The 22,177-nt window shown below is 54.1% G+C and overlaps 1 protein-coding gene across 1 annotated transcript in view; it reads left to right on the top strand.

Moving 5' to 3' along the window:
* Window positions 1-22,177, top strand: part of GNB1L (G protein subunit beta 1 like) — a 55,145-nt gene that overhangs the window by 15,165 nt on the left and 17,803 nt on the right. The window contains exons 3-7 of the mRNA XM_036449151.2: window positions 9,866-9,999; window positions 10,487-10,612; window positions 12,760-12,922; window positions 17,182-17,280; window positions 19,975-20,190. Coding sequence (XP_036305044.1) covers window positions 9,887-9,999; window positions 10,487-10,612; window positions 12,760-12,922; window positions 17,182-17,280; window positions 19,975-20,190 — 717 coding nt within the window. The 5' untranslated portion in view covers window positions 9,866-9,886. The remainder of the gene's footprint in view (window positions 1-9,865; window positions 10,000-10,486; window positions 10,613-12,759; window positions 12,923-17,181; window positions 17,281-19,974; window positions 20,191-22,177) is intronic.

Consider the following 22,177-nt stretch of genomic DNA (forward strand, 5'->3'; position numbering starts at 1 on the left):
TAGAGAGCTAGAAACATCGATGAGAGAGAAACACCGACCAGCTGCCTCTTGCAAACCCCTTACTGGGGATGTGCCCGCAACCAACATACATGCCCCTGACCAGAATCAAACCTGCGACCTTTCAGTCTGCAGACCGGCGCTCTACCATTGAGCCAAACCGGTTTCGGCTCTTCTAGTTTCCTAAGGTGGAAGCTAGGCCATAGTTTTCTTCTCTTCTAACGTATGCACTAGTGGTAGGAATTTTTCTCTAAATTCTACAAGTTTTGACTTTTTATTTTTTATTCAGGTAACATTTTTTCTAATTTCTCTTAGGACTTCTTTGACCCATTTAAAATAACTCATTGGGTATTTAAAGTGTGTCACTTATTTTCCAAATATTTGGATATTTTCCAGTTATCTTTCTGTTATTAATTTCCAGGTTAATTCCATAATCTGGAGAACATATTTTGTGTACTTTTTGGGTTCTTCTTCATTTTTAAAGGTTTGTTTTGTGGCCCAGGATATGGCCTGTCTTGATGAATGTGCCGCGTGCATTGAGAAGAATGTTCTTCAGCTGGGTGGAGTATTTTCTTAATGTCACCGAGGTCAAGTAGATAGTGTTAGTCAAGGCTCCTGTGTGACTCTCTGGCCACTTGCTCAATAGATGACTAAGGAGTAGTTTACATCTCTAGCTATAATTATGTGTTTGTTTATTTCTGCTTTCGGTTCCACCAGCTTTTCCTAAATGCATTTTGTTGTTAAATGAATACATATTTAGAACTTTTATGTTTTTTTGACGAATTGGTGCCTTATGTTTTTATATATCCTTCTTATCCCTGATGATACTTCTTGCTCTGAGGTCTGTTTTGTCTGATGTTAATATATCCACTCCAACTTTCTTTTGTTGTTTGTATATCTCTTTCATTTTTTTTACTTTTATCTATGTTTTTAAACTAAAACGGGCTTATTCTAGATAACTTATAGTTTTTTTATAATAGCTTATAATTATGGGGGCCTTATAATTTACATGTTGAGAGTATTTACATTTATTATAATCATTGATATAGTCTTATTTTGGCTTACCATTTTGTTTTCTCTGTTTCCTCTGATTGCTTGTTCTTCTCTCCTCTTTTCTTTTTTTTAATCCTGGAGTGAGGATATTTTTTTCCATTGATTTTTGTTTGTTTGTTTTTTGTTTGTTTTTTTTTTTAAATATATTCTATTGATTTTTTACAGAGAGGAGGAAGGGAGAGAGATAGAGAGCTAGAAACGTCGATGAGAGAGAAACATTGACCAGCTGCCTCTCGCACAACCCCTACTGGAGATGTGCCCGCAACCAACGTACATGCCCTTGCCCGGAATCGAACCTGGGACCTTTCAGTCCGCAGACCGACGCTCTACCACTGAGCCAAACCGGCTTCGGCTGTTTGTTTTGTTAATCCTCACTTGAGGATGTTTTTCCATTGATTTTTAGGGAGAATGGAAGAGAGGGAAAGACAAAGAGAAATATCGATGTGAGAGAAATACATCGATTGCTTGCTTCCTGCATACTCCCTGACCAGGGCCTGGGCCAGGGAGGAGCCTGCAACCAAGGTATGTGTCCTTGACCGGAATCAAACCAGCGACCCTTTGGTCTGCAGGTTGACGCTCTATCAACTGGGCCAAACTGGCGAGGGCTTTTTCCATTGATTTTTAGAAAGAATAGAAGGGAGGGGGAAGGGAAAGAGAGAACCATCAATGTGAGAGAGAGAGATACAGCGATTGGTTGCCTCTCACATGCACCCTGACTGGGGCCCGGGATATAACCTGCAAACCAGGTATGTGACCTTGACTGGGGATTGAACCTGAGACCCTTCAGTGCTCAGGCGGACACTCTAACCACTGAGCAATGCCGACCAGCGCTGTCCCCTCTTCTGCCTTTAGGATGACTTGGATATTTTCAAATAGTCTGTTTAAATTTTTCTATTAGTCTTATGAATATACCTTTTTCTGTTACATAATATGTTTTAAATGTTTGCTCTAGGGATTACAGTCTACATACTAAACCTCTGACAGTCTTCTTAGAGTTAGTTTTTTTTATTTTTTTATTTCAAAATAAAATATAGAAGCCTTACAACCATATGGGTCCCCTTACTCTTCCACCTTCCTGTTATAGCTGTTACATTGAAGAACCCAGCAGTGTTATAATTTTAACAATATACATGTTCACTTAAGAGGTGAAAACTTGTATTTTATGTTTTCCCAGATATTTACCATTTCTTTTACTCTACTGTCTAGAAATTCCACATTTCTTTCTCATTACCATTTCTTTTGAGCTGTATAACTTCCTTTAGTATATATTTTGTAGCACATCTGCTGGCAAGAAATTCTCTTCTTTTTTTTTTTTTTTTCATCTGAGAATATTTTTATTTTGCCTTCATTCACAAAGGGCCATATGCTGGATATAAAGTTCTTTTCTTTCATTGCTTTAAAGGTGTTCTGCTGTCTTCTGGCTTCCACATTTTCTGATGAGAAATCCACACTCATTTAAATTATTATTTCCTTATGTATAATTTGTTGTTACTGTCAAGATTCTTTTTTTATCATTTGTGTTTGAGTGTGGTTTTATCTTGCTTCTTATTCATTTGAATTCTTGAATCTGTAAATCTTTCTTTTCCCAATTTTGTGAAATTTCAGGCACTATTGAAGTAATTTTTGTACTTCAGTCTCTTTCTCTTCTTCTCAAATTCCAATAGCATGAATGTCAGACCTTTTACTGTTCTCCCACAAGTCCTGGATGCTGTATTGAATGTAATCTTTTTCTTTTTGACCTTATATTAGATAGTTTCTATTGATCAGTCTTCATGTTCATTGACTCTTTCCTTTGTCCTCTCCCATTCCATTATTGATTTTTTGGTTTCAGATATTTTATTATTCAGTTCTGAAATTTCCTTTAAAAAGCAATTCTTATATCTCTGCTGAGAACTTTCCTTCCATTAAGTTCAAGTGTATTTACCTTTGCTTCGTAAAGCATAATCGTGAAAGCTGTTTTAAAATCCTTATCTGATATTTCCAGCATCTGAATCATCAAGGCTGGCATCTGTAAGTTGTTTTTTCCCTTGAGAATTGGCGTCATTTTCTGGTTCTTGGAATGTTGAATAATTCGGTATTGTATCCTAGACATATCCTGGATTGAGTGTTATGCTGGGTTCTTTGGAGAATGTTGGGTTTGGGGTTAGCAGGTAGTCAACCCACTTAGCTTTGTATCACAAGTTCTGTCTTGCCCTCCATGGACTATGGTGTTCATCTCATTTTAATTTTCAAAGCTTTTGAGATGCTGCTTTGGGGCTGTCCCACACATCAGCCACTTGGGGGTCTGTCGGAGATTTGGGTGGTGGTATAAATCTTAGTCCACGTCTTAAAGCTGGTGCTGCTTTGGGCCTGTCCCAGGCATGTACAATGCAGGAATGAGCCTGGGACTTTTGTGGCTTCCTTCACAAAATTAAGGGATCTTTTCTTTATCTCTGCCCCTCTTCAGTTCCCCCGCCTTCCTGCATACACCTGTTCCACCCACAGTTCATCCTGGGTCCCCTAGATTACTCAGGCCTGAAAGACAGGGGTTTCTCACAGTCACTTGTTTCACACAGCTCCCTGTCTAGGCCCATCGCTGGGACAGCTCCAAGAGAGAAGAGACAGACAGACCATCAGGGATTTCCTCTCACATTCTTCAGACTTTTCCTTTGTACAGAAATTAGGTGTTTTGCATTGTTGTTTTCAAAATTTGTGATTTAAGTTTTTCCCCTTTCCCCTTAAATTCATTTAATACATTTGGTTTAACATTTTTAGTTGCAGGGATCTTTTGCGTTTTATTCTTGTTAATCTCTGGTTGAATTGCACTATAGTTATAGGATATCGTTTATTATTTTTCATATTTATTGAGCTTACCAATGTTTCTTTTTGTTTTTTAATCCTCACTTGAGGATGTTTTTCCATTGATTTTAGAGAGAGAAAGACAGAGAGAAGTATTGATGTGAGAGAAATACATCGATTGGTTGCCTCCTGCATGGACCTCTGACCAGGGCCGGTGCCGGGGAGGAGCCTGCAGCCAAGGTACATGCCCTTGACTGGAATCAAACCTGGGAATTTCAACCCTCAGACTGACGCTTTATTTACTGAGCCAATGTTTGCTTTGTGACACCCAATATACAAACAGTGGTTTTTAAATATATATATACTAGAGGCCCGATGCACGAAATTTGTGCAAGGGGCCTGGCCCCCTATTGCCTCGGCCCCATCCCCATGGCTTCATCTAGAAGGTTGTCTGTAAGGACGGCCAGTCTAATTAGCATATTACTCTTTTATTATTATAGATTTTTATTGATTTCAGAGAGGACAGAGAGGGAGATAGAAACACCAATGATGAGAAAGACATACGGATTGGTTGCCTCCTGCTCGCACCCTGACCAGGGCCAGGGATCCAGCTTGCGACTTAGGTATGTGCCCTTGACTGGAATTGAACCTGGGACCCTTTAGTCTGCAGGCCGATGCTCTATTTGAGCCAAACCGGCTAGGGCTACAATCGGTTTTTACACATGTTTATGTGCTTTTGAGAAGAAGGCTTAGTCTCTCATCCACAATATCTTTCCTGTTGTGTCTTCTCTCTCATTATTATCTACTGGGCTCGGCTTGTACTAAGAGCCATTAGTGAGTTTTTTTTGACTTCTTGCGTCTTCTGTAGTTTGGCTTTTGGCTTTATATAGGTTTAGTACACAGGTGTCTATAAGTATCATATATCCATTGTGAATTTCAGCTTTTAGTGTTAGAAAGTGTCTGGCTTTGTCAAGTTTAACGCTTTTTTGGCTAGAATTCAACTTCATTGATATCAGTATTTCAATCTCTGCCAGTATTTCAATCTCCGCTTTCTTTCTTTTTTTTTTTTTTTTAATATATTTTTTATTGATTTTGTACAGAAAGGAAGGGAGAGAGACAGAGAGTTAGTAACATCGATGAGAGAGAGTCATCGATCAGCTGCCTCTTGCACACCCCCCACCGGGGATATGCCCGCAACCAAGGTACTTGCCCTTGACCGGAATCGAACCCGGGACCCTTCAGTCCCCAAGCCGACGCTCTATCCATTGAGCCAAACCGGTCCCGGCAATCTCTGCTTTCTTATTGTTTCCACTTGCCTGGTATAACTGTCTATCTAATTCCAGCCTTTTGGAACAACTTTAACATTTTGTTTCTTATTGGTTTTTACATTCTGAGTATGAGTTCTTTATCAGATATATTGTGTGACTGTATATATTTCCCCCTGTCTGTAGCCTTTTTGTTGTTGTTGTTGTTGTTGTTGTTGTTGTGTAGCCTGGTTTTGATTCTTCACTGCCTCTCGCAGAGATTGTGATATTGAGCTTCATCCCTGTGAGGTTGGAGTTGATCCATTTTCCACTTCGTAGGAATATTCTATTGTAGGAACGCTCCACAATTATCACATTCAGCAGATGACGGCCGTTTGGATTGTTTCTGGGTTTTTTGTGTTGTTTTCTTTAACTGTACACAATACCGCTGTAAGCACTCCTGCACAAATTTCTTTGTGTGCGTGTGTGAGAATTTCTGTAGGATGTTTATCTAAGAGTGGGGTTGCTGAGTCACATAGTGTGCGAAATATAGATTGTTTTTCCAGGTTGTTTTCCAAACGGATTGTGTCAGCTTATGCTCCCTCTGGCTTGGTAAGGGGTTCCAGTTGTCCCACATCTTGGTCAACATTTGACAGACTGTTTAATTTTTTACTGATTTGCTGGAAGTGTAGTTACGTCGCATGGCAGTTTTGACAGGCATGTCTAAGATTATTAATTAGGTTAAACATATGTTTATCAGCCACTTTTGTTTCTTGTGAAATATCTGCTCAAGTCGTTTGATCATTTTTCTTTTTTGGTGTTTGCTTTTTTTTTATGGTATTTAAGTTTTTTTTTATTTTTCCACTATTGGTTTTTTTTTTTTTTTTAGAGTGGAAGGAAAGAAGGGTGGAAGGGAGGGGGAGAGAAGGAGAGCCAGAAGGGGGGACGGGGAGAAACATTGAAGTGAGAGAGACACATTGATTGGTTGCCTCCTGCATGAGCCCCAACTAGGGCCAGGGATTGAATCTGCAACCCAGGTATGTGCCCTTGATTGGGAATCGAACCCACGACCCTGTGGTGTTCAGACTGGTGCTCTAACTACTGGGCAACACTGTCCAGGGCTTTTTTACGATATTGATGTGTGTGATTTTTATGCTTCCCCCTCCTCTAATGTGCTTTTATATTGTTAAACCTGCAGAAATGTTATAAGCATAGTATATAATGAATACCTAGGTATCCTTCACCTGTGATCACCAATTGTTAACATTTTCCCACATTTACTTTACCGCTCTGCCTATATATTTAAATGTACATAGAAATAAAGAAATTTTTTCCCCCTGAAGCATTTGCAACAGATTGCAGACATCATGACATTTCACTTTAAAAATACTGTAGCATAGGAATAAAGACAGTCTTCTCCATAAAACACCATCACCCTTCCCGAGAAAATGAACAAAATTCCCCATTACCTGCAGTCCATCTTTGGATTTCCTCCGTTGTCCCAAGCAATTTCTCTGTGGGTCCTCTCCTTTTTTAATGTTTTTTGTTGTTGTTGTTTGTTTGTTTTCTTTTTGTTTTTGTTTTGTTTTTACTTTTAGAGAGAGGAAGGGAGAGGGATAGAGAGATAGAAACCTCTGTGAGAGAGAGGAACATCATCCATTGGCTGCCCCCTACTGGGCATCGAGCCTGCAACCTGGGCATGTGCCCTGACTGGGAATCGAACCGGCGTGTGGGTCCCCGCCCCCCCCTTTTTTTTTAAATATTTTAATTAATCATTATTTCAAACAAATACGTGTTCTATCTTTGGTTATAAAATAAAAATTTCCTGAGGATCTACAAGGTACTAGGCACAATAACCAAGATACATGTGGTCTCCATTGTCCATTAAGTTCAGAGTGTCATCAGTGTACATTCCTGGTTAAAGCTTCTCGGGTTCCCCCTTTTTGACCCAGGATCTAATCATGATTCTTGTGCTGCATTTGATCGTGATGGTTAATTTACAAGAGTTGCCCGGCTTTTGCTCTTGTTGTTTTTCTTGACCGTGACCTTTGGATAAGTCCACGCTCGTTGCCTAGTCCCGTAACCTGGCTGTGTCTGCCTGTTTCCTGCACGCTCTGGCATGGCCGTGCGAGGATGGTGCCACGTCTTCTTGCCTCGCCCCGGGCGATCGGTGATGTCAGTGTGTTTACGATTGGCAGTGCCAGTTTTGATCAGATGGTGAAGGTGGTGACAGCCAGATGCCTCCATTGTAAAGGGATCTTTTCCTTTTGTGATTAGTTAATAATCAGAAGAGTAATGCCTTGGCTGTATGCAAATCACCTGTTTCCCAGTAACCTTTTTAACCAGTTGGGTCCTTTTTCAGATCTGATTGGTGATTTTTATAGCCTTTTGCTCTCTGCTTGTCGTTTTAGCTCCTTCTTTTTCTTTAAAACCATCAAGCATTCTTATTTTCAATATACCTGAATGCTCTGCTCTGGAGGCCTAGCTCTGCTCCCTGTTGTTTCTCATGGCTCTCACGCATGGTGCCATGCTTCCTTATTTATTTTTATTAGTTTTTTTCTTTTTTCTTTTTAAATATACTTTTATTGCTGAAACTGGTTTGGCTCATTGGATAGAGCGTCGGCCTGGGGACTGAAAGGTCCAGGGTTCGATTCCTGTCAAGGGCAAGTACCTTGGTTGCGGGTACATCCCCAGTGGGGGGTGTGCAAGAGGCAGCTGATCAATGATTCTCTCTCATTGATGTTTCTAGCTCTCTATCCTTCTCTCTTCCTCTCTGTAAAAAATCAATAAAATATATATTTTTAAAAACAAATAAATATACTTTTATTGATTTCAGAGAGGAAGGGAGAGGGAGAGAGAGAGAGAGAGAGAGAGAAACATCAATGATGAGAGATAATCATTGATTGGCTGCCTCCTGCACGCCCCCTACTGGGAATCAAGCCGCAACCTGGGCACGTGCCCTTGACCGGAATTGAACCCGGGACCTTTCACTCCCCAGTGCTGATGCTCTATCCCCATACCCACCACCATGGCAGCCCCAGTCACCCGAGAAACCGGGAACCGGACAGACAGGCTTCCTCCGGGAAGAAGCCTTGGCCAGGGGGTTGATGCCAGGCTTGGAGGGGGTTCCAGGCCTAGGGCAGAGGCCTGCAGGAGGGGCCGCAGGCTGCAGCTGGGCATATGCGCGGGCAGCAGAGGCTCCCTTCTCCTCTTCTGGACATAAGCCTGCCAGGCTGGAGCCACTGAGGGGACACAGGGGATGTTGTCATTGCTCATCTGAGGGCTGAGGGCTCCGGGCTTTTGGGGGCATGTGTAACCTCGGTTAGAGTGGCTGTCAGAGTTGTGCAAATTGTGTCAGGTTGTCTTTCCTTTTTAATTTTTGAAAGAATGTGCATCTCGCTTTGCCATCTCGAAGAGCAGGCAGAATGCGAAGTTGTGCTCGGCGGATTGAGTTTCGTGTTCCTTTGCCCTCCGGGAGGGAGAGACAGTGATGGGACAGGGACCGGAGGCGGTGACGCCGGCGGGGGCCACGTCGCACGTCAGCCTTGCGCAAGGCTGCGGCCTCCGCTCCGGGCCGCGCTGCCAGGGGAGATAGGATAATGCGATTATTCTCAATTAGATTAATAAAGAATAATTAGATGTCATAAATCAAGCCATCGCAGGATATTGTCATGGGAAAAATATGTAGGTAGAATTAATTAGTGTTCAAATAAAGCATTTATTTTAATTGCTGGAAATGATGGAGCCCTTAATTGCCGATGCATCATGTTGGCCTGCGCATTTCGGTTGTTGCAACAACGTGACGGGTTTGTTCCCTGCGCTTGTGGGGAAACAATGGAGGAGAACGTGATTTCATCACCTCCGAGCGAGCCTCGTGCTGGTGAGGTTCTGGAAACTCCTTTCTGGCCCCAGGCAGGTGGCCAGTGTGGGCTGGGCTTCAGCTGGCACCGCCTGTGTATGTGTGTGCGCATGCATGTGAGCACACGCCTGTGTGTGTCAATAAGCATGTGCGTGTATATGGGTAGGTGTGCGTGTGTGAGCCCCCGTGCGTGTGTACAGGAGCATGAACGGGGTGGGAGTGTGCGTGTCGGGGCCGCACAGTGGGAGCCTGCAGAGGTGGCCTGCTGGACTCTGAGGCGCGGACTGAGTGGCGGGTGCCTCCCCGTCCTGAATTGGGGCTTTTCTGCTGGGTTGGGGTGCTTTAGCAGGCTCTGCATCCTTTGGTTCCTCTGACCCCGGGGCCCAGCAACTCTGTGCCCGTTGCTGACTCTCTGCTCTTACGGGGTAGGCACAGCCCGGACAAGCCGTGGTTTCTGAGGGCCCAGCAGCTGCTCCTCGGACCTTGTCCACCAGGCCAGCCTGCCCAGGGCCCTCGCGCTCCCTGACTTTTCGGGGGGTGGGGGAGGAGGCTGGGGTGGGCTCTCCGAGGGACAAACTGGAGCGAGGCCTGGTCAGTAGCAGGACTCAGCCAGGCCTGCCGTCAGGGCGGCCCCTGCGCAGCGTGGGCGAGGAGGGCCTGGCTGGCCTGAGTGGACAGTGCTCAGGGCCAGGGGGAGCCAGGCAGCCAGGAGGTGTAGCCGGTGCGGCCCGGAGTTCCTGTGGGCTCTGTGCCGGACAGGCGTGGCTACAGGAGGCTGTGGCCACGGCTGTGCCCATGCTGGGCCTGGGGTGGTCCCACGTGGCTGCAGAGGCCATGGCAGAAGGCAGACGGGATGGACAGCATCCAGGGAGGCCTCCCCCTGCCTTTCGGAAGGGGGACAGTGGGTCACTCACTGCCCCCCCTCGGTCCCCAGGGGGCTGCAGCCCTGCCCAGCATGGCAGCCCCGCCGGACCCCCAGTTCGTCCTCCGGGGCACCCAGTCGGCGGTGCACGCGCTGCATTTCTGTGGAGGAGCCCAGGGGCGGGAGCACCAGCGTCTCCTCTCGGGGTGAGTAGCTGCTGCTGGCCCGCCACGGGGGCTGGCCCAGGGAGAGGTTTGGGGGGCTGACAATTAGATGGCGTTTGTTTGGGGTCCTGCTGAGCAGCTCAGGCTGCCTGTCCCCCGGACACACTTTGAGAGCCCACTGGACATACTGTCTGTCCCCTTGGGCCTCACCCCCTAGGGGAGGCAGGGACACACGCCCGTTCTGTTACAGGTGCCACCCAGTTTGCACTGCCAGCGGCAGCCCTCCCGCCCTCTGCCAGGAGGCAGGCTCTGCCTAAGGGCCCTCAGAGGTCCCCATGGAGGAAGAGCGTGTGCCACTTTAGCCTGAGTGCGTGTTCAGAGCTGGCACCTAATCTAAAGGCTCAGGCAGCTGGAACCCCGGTCCGCCCCGGTCCACCCCGGTCCACCCGACTGGCCCTGGGGAGCGGGCGGGGCACGGCCACCTCCTCCGACACCTCCTCCCCACCCTGCCCTGCCCTCTTCTGGACAGGTCCCTGAGCGGGCTGGTGCACATCTGGAGCCTGCAGACGCGGAGGGCCATCGCCACCCTGGACGGGCACGGGGGTCAGTGTGTGATCTGGCTGCAGACACTGCCCCAGGGACCCCAGCTCCTCAGGTAGGTCTCAGTGGCAGTCCCAAAGGAGCCGGGCTGTGCAGCCTCCCCTAGCCACTCAGGCTGCCCCACCCCCAGGGGCAGGATAGGGCGTGACCTCTGCTCTCAGCTCATCCTGAGGCAGAGCGCCTGGGGGTGCTGGGTGCTGTCCCGCTGTGCTCACTGAGAAGGGCCGAATGAACGTAGAGGACGGCTCTGTCCGTAGCCCCATCGCCGGCGGCTGAGCAGAGCCCGCCTGGCCTGCTGCAGCTCCCAGTGGTGGGAGCTGGGGTCCCTGGCCAGGCTGGCCCCGATGTCACCGCCCACACTTGGTACAACGGACCCTCACAGTCTCCGTCTTTCCCTGAATAGAGTAGGTGTCTTGTCTGAATACCCCCCTGAGGCACTTGTACCAGGAGCCGCCATTTATAAATGCTCCTGCAGAACTTTCCGCTGGGGTGTAGGCCCTCCGGGCCTCCTGCTCTCTGGGGCCCAGGCACCTTGGCCGTCTTCTGGGGACCCCTGGCCGAGAGGGGACATGACACCTTGCTCTGATGCTTCAGGCCATGGAGATCTGGGCCAGCGCGGTGCGGGGTGGACAGCTCCCGCTGTAGCCTGTAAGGATGGCACCCCTCCTTCTGGTCCCGATGGCCCCGCGGCAGCCCCCCTCCAGGCTGGGCCTGCGGTGAGGAGGCCCGCAGCGCAGACCCTGCAGCCGCTTGGAATGCGCAGGTGCGTTTACGTTGCACGAGAGGCTGTGCGCCCAGCTGTGTTTGCAAGTCAAGTCCCTCCCAAGTGGCTCTTGAGGGCGGAGAGTGAGCTTTCATGTCGAGGAGAGTCTGGAGGACGGAAAGCGAGGAGCCAGAGGCCCCGGCCCGCACCAGCCTCTGCAAGGGGCTCCCGGGAGCCCGGGGGCGGCTCCACGGACACCCCCGGCCCCACCGACGGACTCGAGGACACACCTGGGCGGGTGTGTTTCCCGCCTCTCACTCACTGTGAGGTGAAGCACACTCACCGGAGAGCGCGGAGAACAAGTTTGCAGACTGCTGCGCGGTCCCAGAGTGGCCACCTGTGTAAGCGGCCCAGCAGGACGCGGACTCTGCAGCCCGCTCCCTGCCTGTCCCCGGAGGCAGCCCCTCCCGCCTCACGTGTGTTTGCCACCGGCACGCGCATCTCCAAAAGGCAAAGGCTCGTTTTGTCTGGTTTTTGTTGTTGTTATTGTTCTTTACTTAAGAAAGTGGGGTCCCCCAGAGCAGCTTCCTGCGCATCTGACATTTGCACTGAGCTCTGTCTTTGCGGGATCCCCCTCGGTGCACGTGGCCGCAGTGCACTGCGCGGGCTTCTCCGGGGGGGCGTCGCCTGGATGTGTGCACCCCGGTGACTTCTGTCCTGCTGTGGATGGAGGTCTGAGTTGTCCACCCGCTGCAGATATGATGGAGGAAGGCTCTCAGCCAGGCCTCCGGGGGATCCTGCACCCACGGATAGAACGTTCGAGCACACTGGGCTGCCTGGGAGCACCAGGCTGCACTGGTCCCGGTGCAGCGAGGTGTGCCCCCCCCCTCCCCCCTGGGCCAAGGAGCTCTGGGTGTGGCTGTCCCCGTGCGCGGATCATCTGGGGTGATGGGCGTCGGGCCAGAACAGGGTGTACGCAGCGGCGTTAGCAATTAGGTGGCGGGCAAAGGAGGCGTGGGAGGCCTTCCCGCTGTTCTCACAACTGTCCTGTGCGTTCGACACAAATTCAGAATAAAAAGCTCCTTAAAAACAGGCCGGTCCTTGCTTACGGCCTGGCTGCCGTCTTGGCCGTGAGTCAGATGCCCCTCCGTGTGTGAGCACGTCTCTCCTGCATTAGGCTCGGGCTCGTCCTTGTGTGGAGGTCACTGCCACGTCCGGCTCCCTCACAGCCCAGCAGAGCCCAGGGTCAGCCCGCTCCTTCAGAGAGCCGCGCGATTCTCAGTTCCCCCGACGCTCAGGCGTGATCAGCAGCCCGGACAGACTCCTGTGGGCGCCAGGGCCCCCCAGCCGATGATGCGGCGGCAGCCGGGGTCCCCTCGGCAGGGCCCCTGCCGGCCTTGCGCCTCAGGCCGGCCCCAGCACGCCGGCATCTGTCCAGGCGGGACGTGCAGACGGCTCACCTGGGAGGCTCACGGCCGGTCTCTCCTTGGTTTTGGCAGTCAGGGCCGAGACCTGAAGCTGTGCCTGTGGGACCTGGCGGAGGGCAGGAACGCCGTGGTGGACTCTGTGGACCTGGAGAGCGTGGGCTTCTGCAGGGGCTCCATCCTGGCCCGGGGTCAGCAGCGCTGGATGCTGGCTGTACCCGGGAGAGGCAGCGACGAGGTGAGCGCCAGCCTGCCCAGCCCTGTTCACGGGTCGCCGGAGACTCATTTTCCCTACGTGGGCATGGGCGTGGGCAACCTTAGCGTTGGGCTGCAGGAGCGCTGCTCTCCACAGGACCCGGTGAGCTGTGGGAGGTCTGGGTCTGACTGCTGGGTGCAGCTCCAGGGGCCTCGGGATGGGCCTTCCTCTGGGCACCTGGGAGCTGTTCCTGGTGGCGACAGTCAGGAAGGAGGCCCACAGGGTGACTCTGGGAGGACCAGGCACCCAGCGCACTGCAGAGGGACGAGGGGCAAGGCCTGAGGCATTCAGGGGAACTGGGGAGGCCACCCAGACAGGTCCTCAGAGGACTTCGGAACAGGCACGTGTGCGGGGAAGTCCCCAGCAGACCAGCAGGAGGTGGTGGAAAGCAGACCAAGGCCTTGGTGAAGTTGCCGTGGGATCTGGGAGCCAGGGCGGCAGGGGAGGGGCAGTACGGGACCCTGGACCGGACCCTGGTGTGAGAGGCCTCGGGTAGGGTTGGGTCTGGGGGGGTCAGGGCTGGCACTGGGTGGTGACTGCAGTGTAGAGGGACACCGGCAATTAGGGGAGTGTCAGAGGATGGGGCTGGAGGGTGGGGTGGGTGTGACAGAGCCTAGAGGTCACCGTCAGATGGTGCCCATGCCAGCGCGGCCAGCGGTGGTTGGCAGTGGCAAGGACTGCACAGTGGTGTCCACAGCCGGGGGACAGAGCAGGCAGAGTCCCCCACAGGAAGCAGCGCCCAGCACGTGGGGCAGAGAGCAGGAAGCCTGGGAGGGGAGGAGGGTGTGGCTGTGAGGGAGCTGAAGGGAAATGGGGGGGAAACCCAGGAGCGGGGATTGGCTGGAGGAGAGGTGGGGTCCCGCCTGGGTGGAGCGGGTCAGGGGAGGGAGCGGGAGCCCCTGTCCGCCGCCCACTCCCGTGTTCTCCCCGGGAGTCTGCCCGCTGGCAGCGCTGGGCAGGGACCTGCGGCCTGTGCACACGGGAGGCTTGGCCCCCTGCCCAAGAGGAGCCGTTTGTCTGCAAGCAGGTTCAGTTCATAAATAACGAGATAGGAACAGGCATTTATTTGTTCATGATGGCATTTAAATCACCAATTAGGAGCTACATGCACTTTTCTTGCCAATTTGCCAAAAACCTGTTAAAGGTTTTATTAATGTGAAAGGAGAGAGGTGTGTTTCCTTCGGGAGGGCAGGAGCCGGGCAGCCAGCCTTCCCCCTGCCTGCACACCCAGAGCCAGCCGGCCCAGGGCCGAGCCAGCTCCCACCGGGGCCGGGTGCTGTGTGCTGGCTTCCACCTCGGCCACCCTGGGACTTCTGGCTGCTCTCATCCCTCCTCCTGCCCTCACCCTCCACCCCCCACCCTCCTCTCCCAGGCCTGGTCCCTAAGACCACTCCTGCCTTCTGCTTGAGGCTTTTTTATCCCACCTACTGGCTCCCAGCTCTGGCAGCATCTGTGTTTTTCAGGAGCAGCCAGTCCTAGGACCTCGCGCATCCTGGGAAAATGGTTCTTTTCCATGTTCCCACCTGGAATCTGCCTGGACGAGGCCCTGGAAAAGCATCGCTGGGCTGTGCCCAGACAGTGCCGGGGGAGGACGTGCTCCTGCCCCCCTTGGCCGTCTGGGTGGCCACGCTTGCTCAAACCAACATTTTTCCTTCTGGAAACAAAAGTTGCGGTTGAGTGCCAGATGGAAAGCACTCCGGCGCCTGCAGGAGGCTCTGGGCACAGGCCACTGGGCTGTGCTGGTCCTGGGGCCACGGCTCCTTGCTCTCCTTTCCCCACGCTCCCTCCCACGGCACCCAGCTCAGTCTCAGGGCTGCCACGTTCCCCCCCGAGCCCTTCCTTCCCCTCCTGACCCAAGCAGACTTGCTGGGTGACTCCCGAGCCCATATGGGTCTTCCTGAGCCTGAGCCCAAAGACCAGGATGGGCCATTCCCCACTGACTGTGGGCCTGTGTGCCCGGCCATCCAAGGTGTGACTCTGTGCATACCATGTCCAGCGACATCTGCTTCTTCCGACATCCCTCTCCCTGTGGCTTCTCCTCCCGCTCCAGCCACTTAGCATCTTTTTATTTTTATTTATTTATTTTTTTTTTTATTGATTTTTAACAGAGAGGAAGAGAGAGGGATAGAGAGTTAGAAACATCAATCAGCTGCCTCTGCACACTCCCCACTGGGGACGTGCCCGCAACCAAGATACAGTGGTGCCTCGCATAAAGAACGCCTCGCACAGCGAACGCTGCACACAACGAACTTCATTTCATGATTCATACAACGAACTTCGTTTCACACAACGAAGTCGCCCAGGCTTCCACGACCGCTTTGCCCGAGCTTCCACGATCCCTGCCAATGTATTGCATCCTTCCGCGCAGGCACTGCAGGCAGTCGTTAGTCACTGCGCTTAACTTAAGCACGTATCGCGGCAATCGTTCTTCATTACGAATTAAATCACGCACGTATCACGGCAGTCGTCCTTTTAAGTTAAACTCAATATTTTTTTTATATCATGATGTATCTAAATAAAAATAATAACAAAAAAATTTATCTTTTTTTATGTCATCTTAGCATATTTTATGCTACAGAACGAATTATTTTTTTTAGCATGTATTGTTATGGGAAAATGCGTTTCACATAACGAACTTTTCGCATAACAAACTTGCCCCTGGAACGAATTAAGTTCGTTGTGTGAGGCACCACTGTACATGCCCTTGACCGGAATCGAACCTGGGAGCCCTCAGTCCGCAGGCTGATGCTCTCTATCCACTGAGCCAAACCGGTTTCGGCTACCTCATCTTTCTTATATTTCTTTTCATTTTTCTGGAACTTCTCCTCGGGCATGTGGGCTGCTCCAGGGTTCTTTTTCTGGCCGACCTTTATTTCATGACCGTGACACAGTTCTCGTCACTTCTGTTCTTTTCTGTCTCCTTCGTGGGCAGCGAGGGCCGTTGTCTGCGTGTGTGAGTGTGTGTGTGTTTGTGTGCGTGTTCACACTGGCAGGGGCCCCTGGACTCACCCTTCCTGCCCGTGCTGGGGCCGGGGCGCTTTGCAGGCTTCCGTTGAGATCCCTGCCCAGAGCACACCCACAGCCCCAGCTTGTGGACGTGCCGCCCGAGCACAGAGGCAGGCCTGGGGCGCCATGCAGGGCCTCGAAGCTGAGAGGACCAGGCCACCAGCACACACACATGTGGCAGAACTGGAACTCAGACCCGGGACTTAACTCTGGGGCCCTTCTCCTATGCGTGTCAGCGGGAGCTCCGCCACACTCGCACAACTCGAGTTCACCCTGGTTCTCCCCGCTGGCGGTTCTGAGTTCTGGGCATCAGACCATAGGCCAGCTGTCCCCTCAGCATTCTCGACTCCTTTGAACTCAGACCTCTTGTCTGCAAACCAGAGCATGCCTCCGTGTGGGCGAGGGGTGGCCTGCGGCTCCACAGTGGCCGCCCATTGTTGCTGTGGTGTTGGTGGAGCTGCTCTCACCAGCGCATGGGGAGCTAAGGGCTGGCCGAACCCCCAAATATGGAGCAGTGGACCTGCCTCTCCTGGGGTCCTCTTCTGAGCCCTGCAGGCAGGTGAGGGGGCTGAGGCCGGAGGGGTGCAGATGTCTGAGAGCCCATTGCCAGTCTCCAGCTCTGAGCCTGCTCCTTTGACTTCGGCTGTCCCCTGCAGACAAGGGGGACCGAACCCGGCCCAACTCCGCGGACAGGCCCGAGCCTGAGCTGTCTGCGCGGGGCAGCGACGCACATCTGCCGGCCGAGGTGACATGCCGCACGACAGCCAGGGCAAGGCTCGGGCGCCGGGCCAGGCCTTACACAGAGCTTCCCCCGGTGCACATTGTGGTCATTTCCTAGGCGGGGTAGAGGGTCCCCAAGCGGTCGCTGGGCCAGTCTGTTCCATTTGATCCACTGAGAGAGCGGAGTCACTCCCGTAGAACCCGCAACAGGAGAGGGAAGCAGGCAGAGGCCGGGAGAGCGGGTGAAACAACTGGGGAGAGGCCGGAGGCTGCCCTGGGCAGAACGCTACTCGCGGCCGCCCGGGAATGACGCCGCGCACGTCGTCTCCCGAGGCGCGTACGTAGCCCTCGAGCCCACGAGCCTGTGCGGCCTAATTAGGCTGGGCTCCCAGGCTCCGAAGGGGAGCAGACAGAAACCCGCAGCCGTCTTAGCTAATCGCCTTAAAAGTCTCTTGTTTGTATAGAACAGACTCGACTTGGCGCCGGCCCAAATCAACTTGTTTTCTTACTGTCAGATTCAGATTCTGGAGATGCCATCCAAGACGTCAGTGTGCACCCTGAAGCCAGAGGCAGATGCCAAGCCAGGCATGCCCATGTGCCTGGAGCTGCGGCAGGTAAGGCCCAGTGCACGCCAGCCACGCCCTGCCAGCCACGCCCGCCGGGCCGTGAATCATGCCCCATCCAGGATTCGGTTTGTCGTCAAACCGACAGGGCAGTGAGCCCCTCGGGAGACCTGCGCACACCGCTTCCACCACCGCCTCCATCCCCGCAGCCCCCGTGCTTCGAGGGATGCTCCTGCCCACTGCCACAGGGCTTCTGCTGTCCCCTGCAGGCCCGGCGGCGGGAAGGGGGCACCCCCTGCCAATGCAGGGAGGGGGCACAGCTGGGTCAGCTGAGCTGGCCGCCTCCCAGGAAGGATTCCCCTTTCCTCTCCCCACCCCGTTCCCCTCTCCTGGACCCGCCCACCTTCACCGGAGGCCCTGACTTTCCTTGATGCACAGCCCCCCAAAGGTCAGAGGTCAACACTGGCTCCCCGTAAGCGTGCCCATGCCTTGGGTCACTGTGTTTGGCACAGCAAAGCAAATGGGTGGCGTGTTCGCTTAGAAGGCATCCTGGAGGCGTCTCGGCCGTGGCAGAGAGCGTGGGAAGCAGGTGCCTGAGCAGTGTCCATCTCGGGAGCGCTGCTCAGGCCGTTTCTCAGCTCTTTGCAGTCCACCGGGACCTTCGGAGGGCCGCCCCGTGCCCGTCCAGGATCGGGAGCTGGCGGTTCCTGCCGGGCGCCTCAGTGCCTGTTGGAACTCTTCCTGAGAGGCAGACCGATGGGCTCAGGCCGCGTGGGGAGGATTGCATGGCCGATGGGATTCAGGGGGACAGGCCGAGCCATTGGCCGCTCTCAGGACCAGGAAGATTCCCTGGCCTTTCTAGCCGCTGGTTTCCTCCTGGAGTTCCTTAACCAGTGACTTTCCAGCTGGAAGTCCGGATCCCGGGCGAGGAGGTGAGGGAGGCTCCGAGGCCCGCTCGTCTGGGTGACACAGCTCCTGGCGCCAGCAGGTTCTCGGCAGACGCTTGGTGGGAATACCCCGAGGCCGTGGTGCTGGGGGCGGGCGTGGCGTGGCGCTCACAGCCCCGGGCAGGGCGGCAGGGGCCACATCCGCTCACACTCCACTCCCTGGAAGTGCTGTCATTGCGTAATCGTGTAAAAATTCCAGCAGAAAAATGTGTAGAAACGGGATGTACAAACTTGTTAAGGTAATTAATATAGTTGACAGAAGGACAAATCACGTTTTTGTTAGTTGATATGGATCCAACACAAAAGCAAACTCTCTGTTAATCTTAAATGTCCCTTTTTTTTCCTCTCCAAACACGGAGGCTCAGACTCCAGTTTATTAGGCCTGAAGTGGCATTTTTTTTCCTGAAGTTTTCAGATGCAGTCAGTCTCGTTTTATCCCTCAAGGAGGCTGACCTGCGTTGTCACGGTGATTATCACATAAAATGTCAGAATCAGAGTCAAGCCTCATGCAGAGTTACTCACACCCCCTTCAGAGCAATGGGCCCCACCCGAGCCGGGGGCTCCCCACAGGACCTTGGGGTGCCGTGGACAGGGCCTGCCTGCCTGCTGGGGTCCTCACAGTCACTTCAGGCCCTCACTCCATGGAGGTCAGCTGGCGCTGTGGGTGTGGCCACTGGAGCACTGTCCCACCCGCAGTCTGTCCCTGGGGGGACCCACGGGACCCTGCATGCTGGGGAAGTAGCTGGAGTGGCCTGCAGTCAGGTGGGGAGTAGAGGCTGGAGCTCAGCATGTGGCCCCCTTGGCAGCTGCTGGGTGAGGCGCTGCTCTGGCTGCCCTGTCCGTCGTCTGTAGTCCTGAACTGGTTGAGCTGTTCGGAACCCAGAGGCACAGGTGGCCCAGGAGGCAGTCTTGCTGACCAGCCCCCCTTTCTCACCGATCACCATCGGGGCTGAAGGCCAGGCCGGGTCAGAGCTGGAGGGGATGTGCTCAGTGATTTCTCACACTCCAGTGGGGCCATCTCCAGGCCATTCGGGGGGGACTGCTGAGACAAGTGAAGAGATAAAGCATGGGACACAGGAGTCCCGGAAGCAACCTGGGCACCTGTCCTGGAGGCACTTCCTGTTGGTAGTGTCTGGGGACCGGGCACCGCGCCTGGTGCTGCCACTCTCGGTGCCAGGGTGACTCGGAGGCCTGCCGTGCTCTCTGGAGTCGACACAGAGGTGAGATGAACGAGGCGTCTGCCCAGGGCGCGGGCCCTCTGACCTGTGCCCTCATTTATCACAATAGCTCAGCGCCGAGGCGGCTCACCCAGCCCCGGGACGGGGAGGGGGGGCGCGCTTCCGCAGCGACGTTGACAAAGCCCAGAAAGTCCATTTTTCATTGACAAAGAGCTCGCGATTTTCTCTGGCTGGTGGTTGTAGACAGGTGACCGGCCCCGCCAACGGGCGGTGGGGAGTCTCAGGCCCGCGGGAAGGACCCTGTGATCCTGGCAGGACCCGGGCTGGCAAGCAGCGGCACTGCAGTGTTAGGTGGGGGCGTGCTAAGCTCCGTGCCCTCCCGTCCCGGTCCCCGGGGTGCCCCAACCCCAGCCCGCACAGGTCCTGTACCAATGGCATCATCCACGGGGGGAGGGGGTGTGGAGCCTCCGCACTGTCACTGCCGGGGGAGGACCCTGGGAAGCAGCTCCTCAGCGGGGCTGCCCCCAGGGCAGCAGGGGAAACAGCCCGTTTCCAGAGCCCCCGGTCCCCAGAACGCACTGGGACCCCTCGGGAGCTGACCGCCGCTCTGTTCCCCGCAGACTGACTCCAGCCCCCGCCCGCGCCTCCTGGCCGGCTATGAGGACGGATCGGTGGCCCTGTGGGATGTCTCCGAGCGGAAGGTGTGCAGCCGGATCGCCTGCCACACGGAGCCCGTCATGGGCCTTGACTTTGACTCCCAGAAGGCCCGGGGCGTCTCAGGCTCCGCGGAGAAGGCGCTGGCTGTCTGGAGCCTGGATGAGCAGCAGGCCCTGCAGGTCAGTGCGCCAGACCCTGGGTGCCATTTATCCTGCTCTGCACTAACAGTCTGATAGGCTGAAACAATATTTAGGCATGAAGAGGAGTTGTTGCAGATCGCCGGCTAATTAATCACTCCGAGGCGGGGTGCAGGCGGGCCTGTCTGTGGGGCCGGCGCAGGAAGAAGGGGGCCTGGGCGTCCGTGAACCGTTCACATGGTTTGGGTTTCCCTCGGACCCTGGGTTAATAGCAGTCACGTCTTGTCCATCTAGAGAAAAGGCATGTAGAGTCCAGGAGTAAGGACGCCAGCCCATTTGCAAAAACTCAGAGGAATTCGGTCAGCAAGGAACTGATTAATCAAAAAAACAAAAACAGCCCGATGTGGAGAAATCCACGGAGTCACGCCCGGGTGGCGGTCTGCAAGCCAGCCCCAGGGAGGCCGCGCCTCACGGGCAGCGGGGAAGGGCTGTGAGGCCTCGGGGTGGAGAGGGGAGTTGCTGAAAGCCAACCCCCTAATGTCCCGGGAGCCCTCACAACATCCCAGTGGACTTTTCCAGCCAGCCCGCCTCGCAGAGCACCTGGGAGCCACCTCTGGGCCGTGCCCGGCGCTCCGCACGGGGTGGTCTACCCTGCTTGCTCAGCCCTGTTTGGGATGGAGGGATGGAGGGATGGAGGGATGGAGGGGTGGTGTTTGGGGGCGGGAGTCCTCCTCCCCAGGCCTCACTCTGGTGCAGGTCCCAGGAGCTACAGGTCATGGGGGAGGAGACGTGCCGGGTGTGTCCTGTACCTACTGGCCCCCAGAGGGTCACCTGGGTGCACACCGGCTTCTGGGGGTGAGCGAGGAGCCCCATCAGCCAGGGCATCTTGGACTTGACCGTAGCCAGCAAGTAGAAGCTTCTCAGAAGGGCAGCTCTGTGACCCAGGTCTGGAGGCAGTGGCAGCAGCAGCCCAGCCCTTGGCCTCACTGGGCCTTCACCACTGGAATGCTGGAGAGCAGGTCCGAGGCTGTCCCTGCAAGGCTATGGTCCGGGCTTCCCACCAGAGATGAGCGGGCAGAGAAGAGGCATCTCTCGGCGTCCCTTTCCAGGTGGGGAGCCTTGCCCAGCAGCCTGCCAAGCCTGCCACATGCTCGCCCAGACCGGACCCCCACAGCAAGGGAAGGGGCACCCTCAGGCACATGGGATGGAGGGGGGATGGGCCTCAGGTGAAAATCAGAACACACTGTGGCATCCAGCAGGCATCACCACACTCTGGCTGTAACCTGAGGGTGTGACATGGTCACCAGATCACCCCCAGAGGAACAGAGCAAGGACAGCCAGGACAGGAGAGGGTGTCCAGGAGAGCAGTGACGTAAAGGCCTGAGGATAGACACTGAGGTCAGGCAGAGTGAGACTGGGAGGTGCCCCCCACGTTACAGCTGAGGGGCCGCTGGCATCCCAACAAGAACAGTCTTTCTGGAGAACCAAGGTTAGAGCCAGAGCAGGGGGTGGCGGCAGCAGGGTAGGGCCATGCCAGCTGCCCAGGTGTGAGGCTGCCCGGACTCTGCAGGTGGGACCTGAGGGTCTGCCTTGAGCTCTGTGGGTCAGGAGGAGCAGCGGTCAGAGCCCAGCACGACCGGAGAAGGAGGGGGTCACATGTCATGTTTGGGGACAGGGCACATGTTCATGCTTCTTTGGCATCACTCTTCCTAATGTCCAAGCATCCCTCCATCCTTCTGTCACCCCAGGGAGCCACAAGGCCCTGAAGGAAGGGGGTCAGACAGGCCTCCCAGTGGGTCCAGGCCAGGCAGCGGGGGCTGAGCTTCGAGTGCCTTCATCCTGGAGGAGGGCCCCTGTGGACCCGCCGGGGGTGGGAGTGAAGGTCATAGCGGTGGCGGCCATCTTTAGAAGGGAGCAGAGCCACTCCAGTGCTACATCTCCATGTGCTGGGTCCTCAGCAGTGGAGTCAGCCTTGCTGAGGCCTGAGTCCTCCCCCCTCCATGGGCAGCAGGGTGCTCCCTCACTCCCT

The sequence above is a fragment of the Pipistrellus kuhlii genome, unplaced genomic scaffold (assembly GCF_014108245.1).
Source record: "Pipistrellus kuhlii isolate mPipKuh1 unplaced genomic scaffold, mPipKuh1.p scaffold_m20_p_20, whole genome shotgun sequence".
In the NCBI taxonomy this organism is placed as follows: Eukaryota; Metazoa; Chordata; class Mammalia; order Chiroptera; family Vespertilionidae; genus Pipistrellus; species Pipistrellus kuhlii.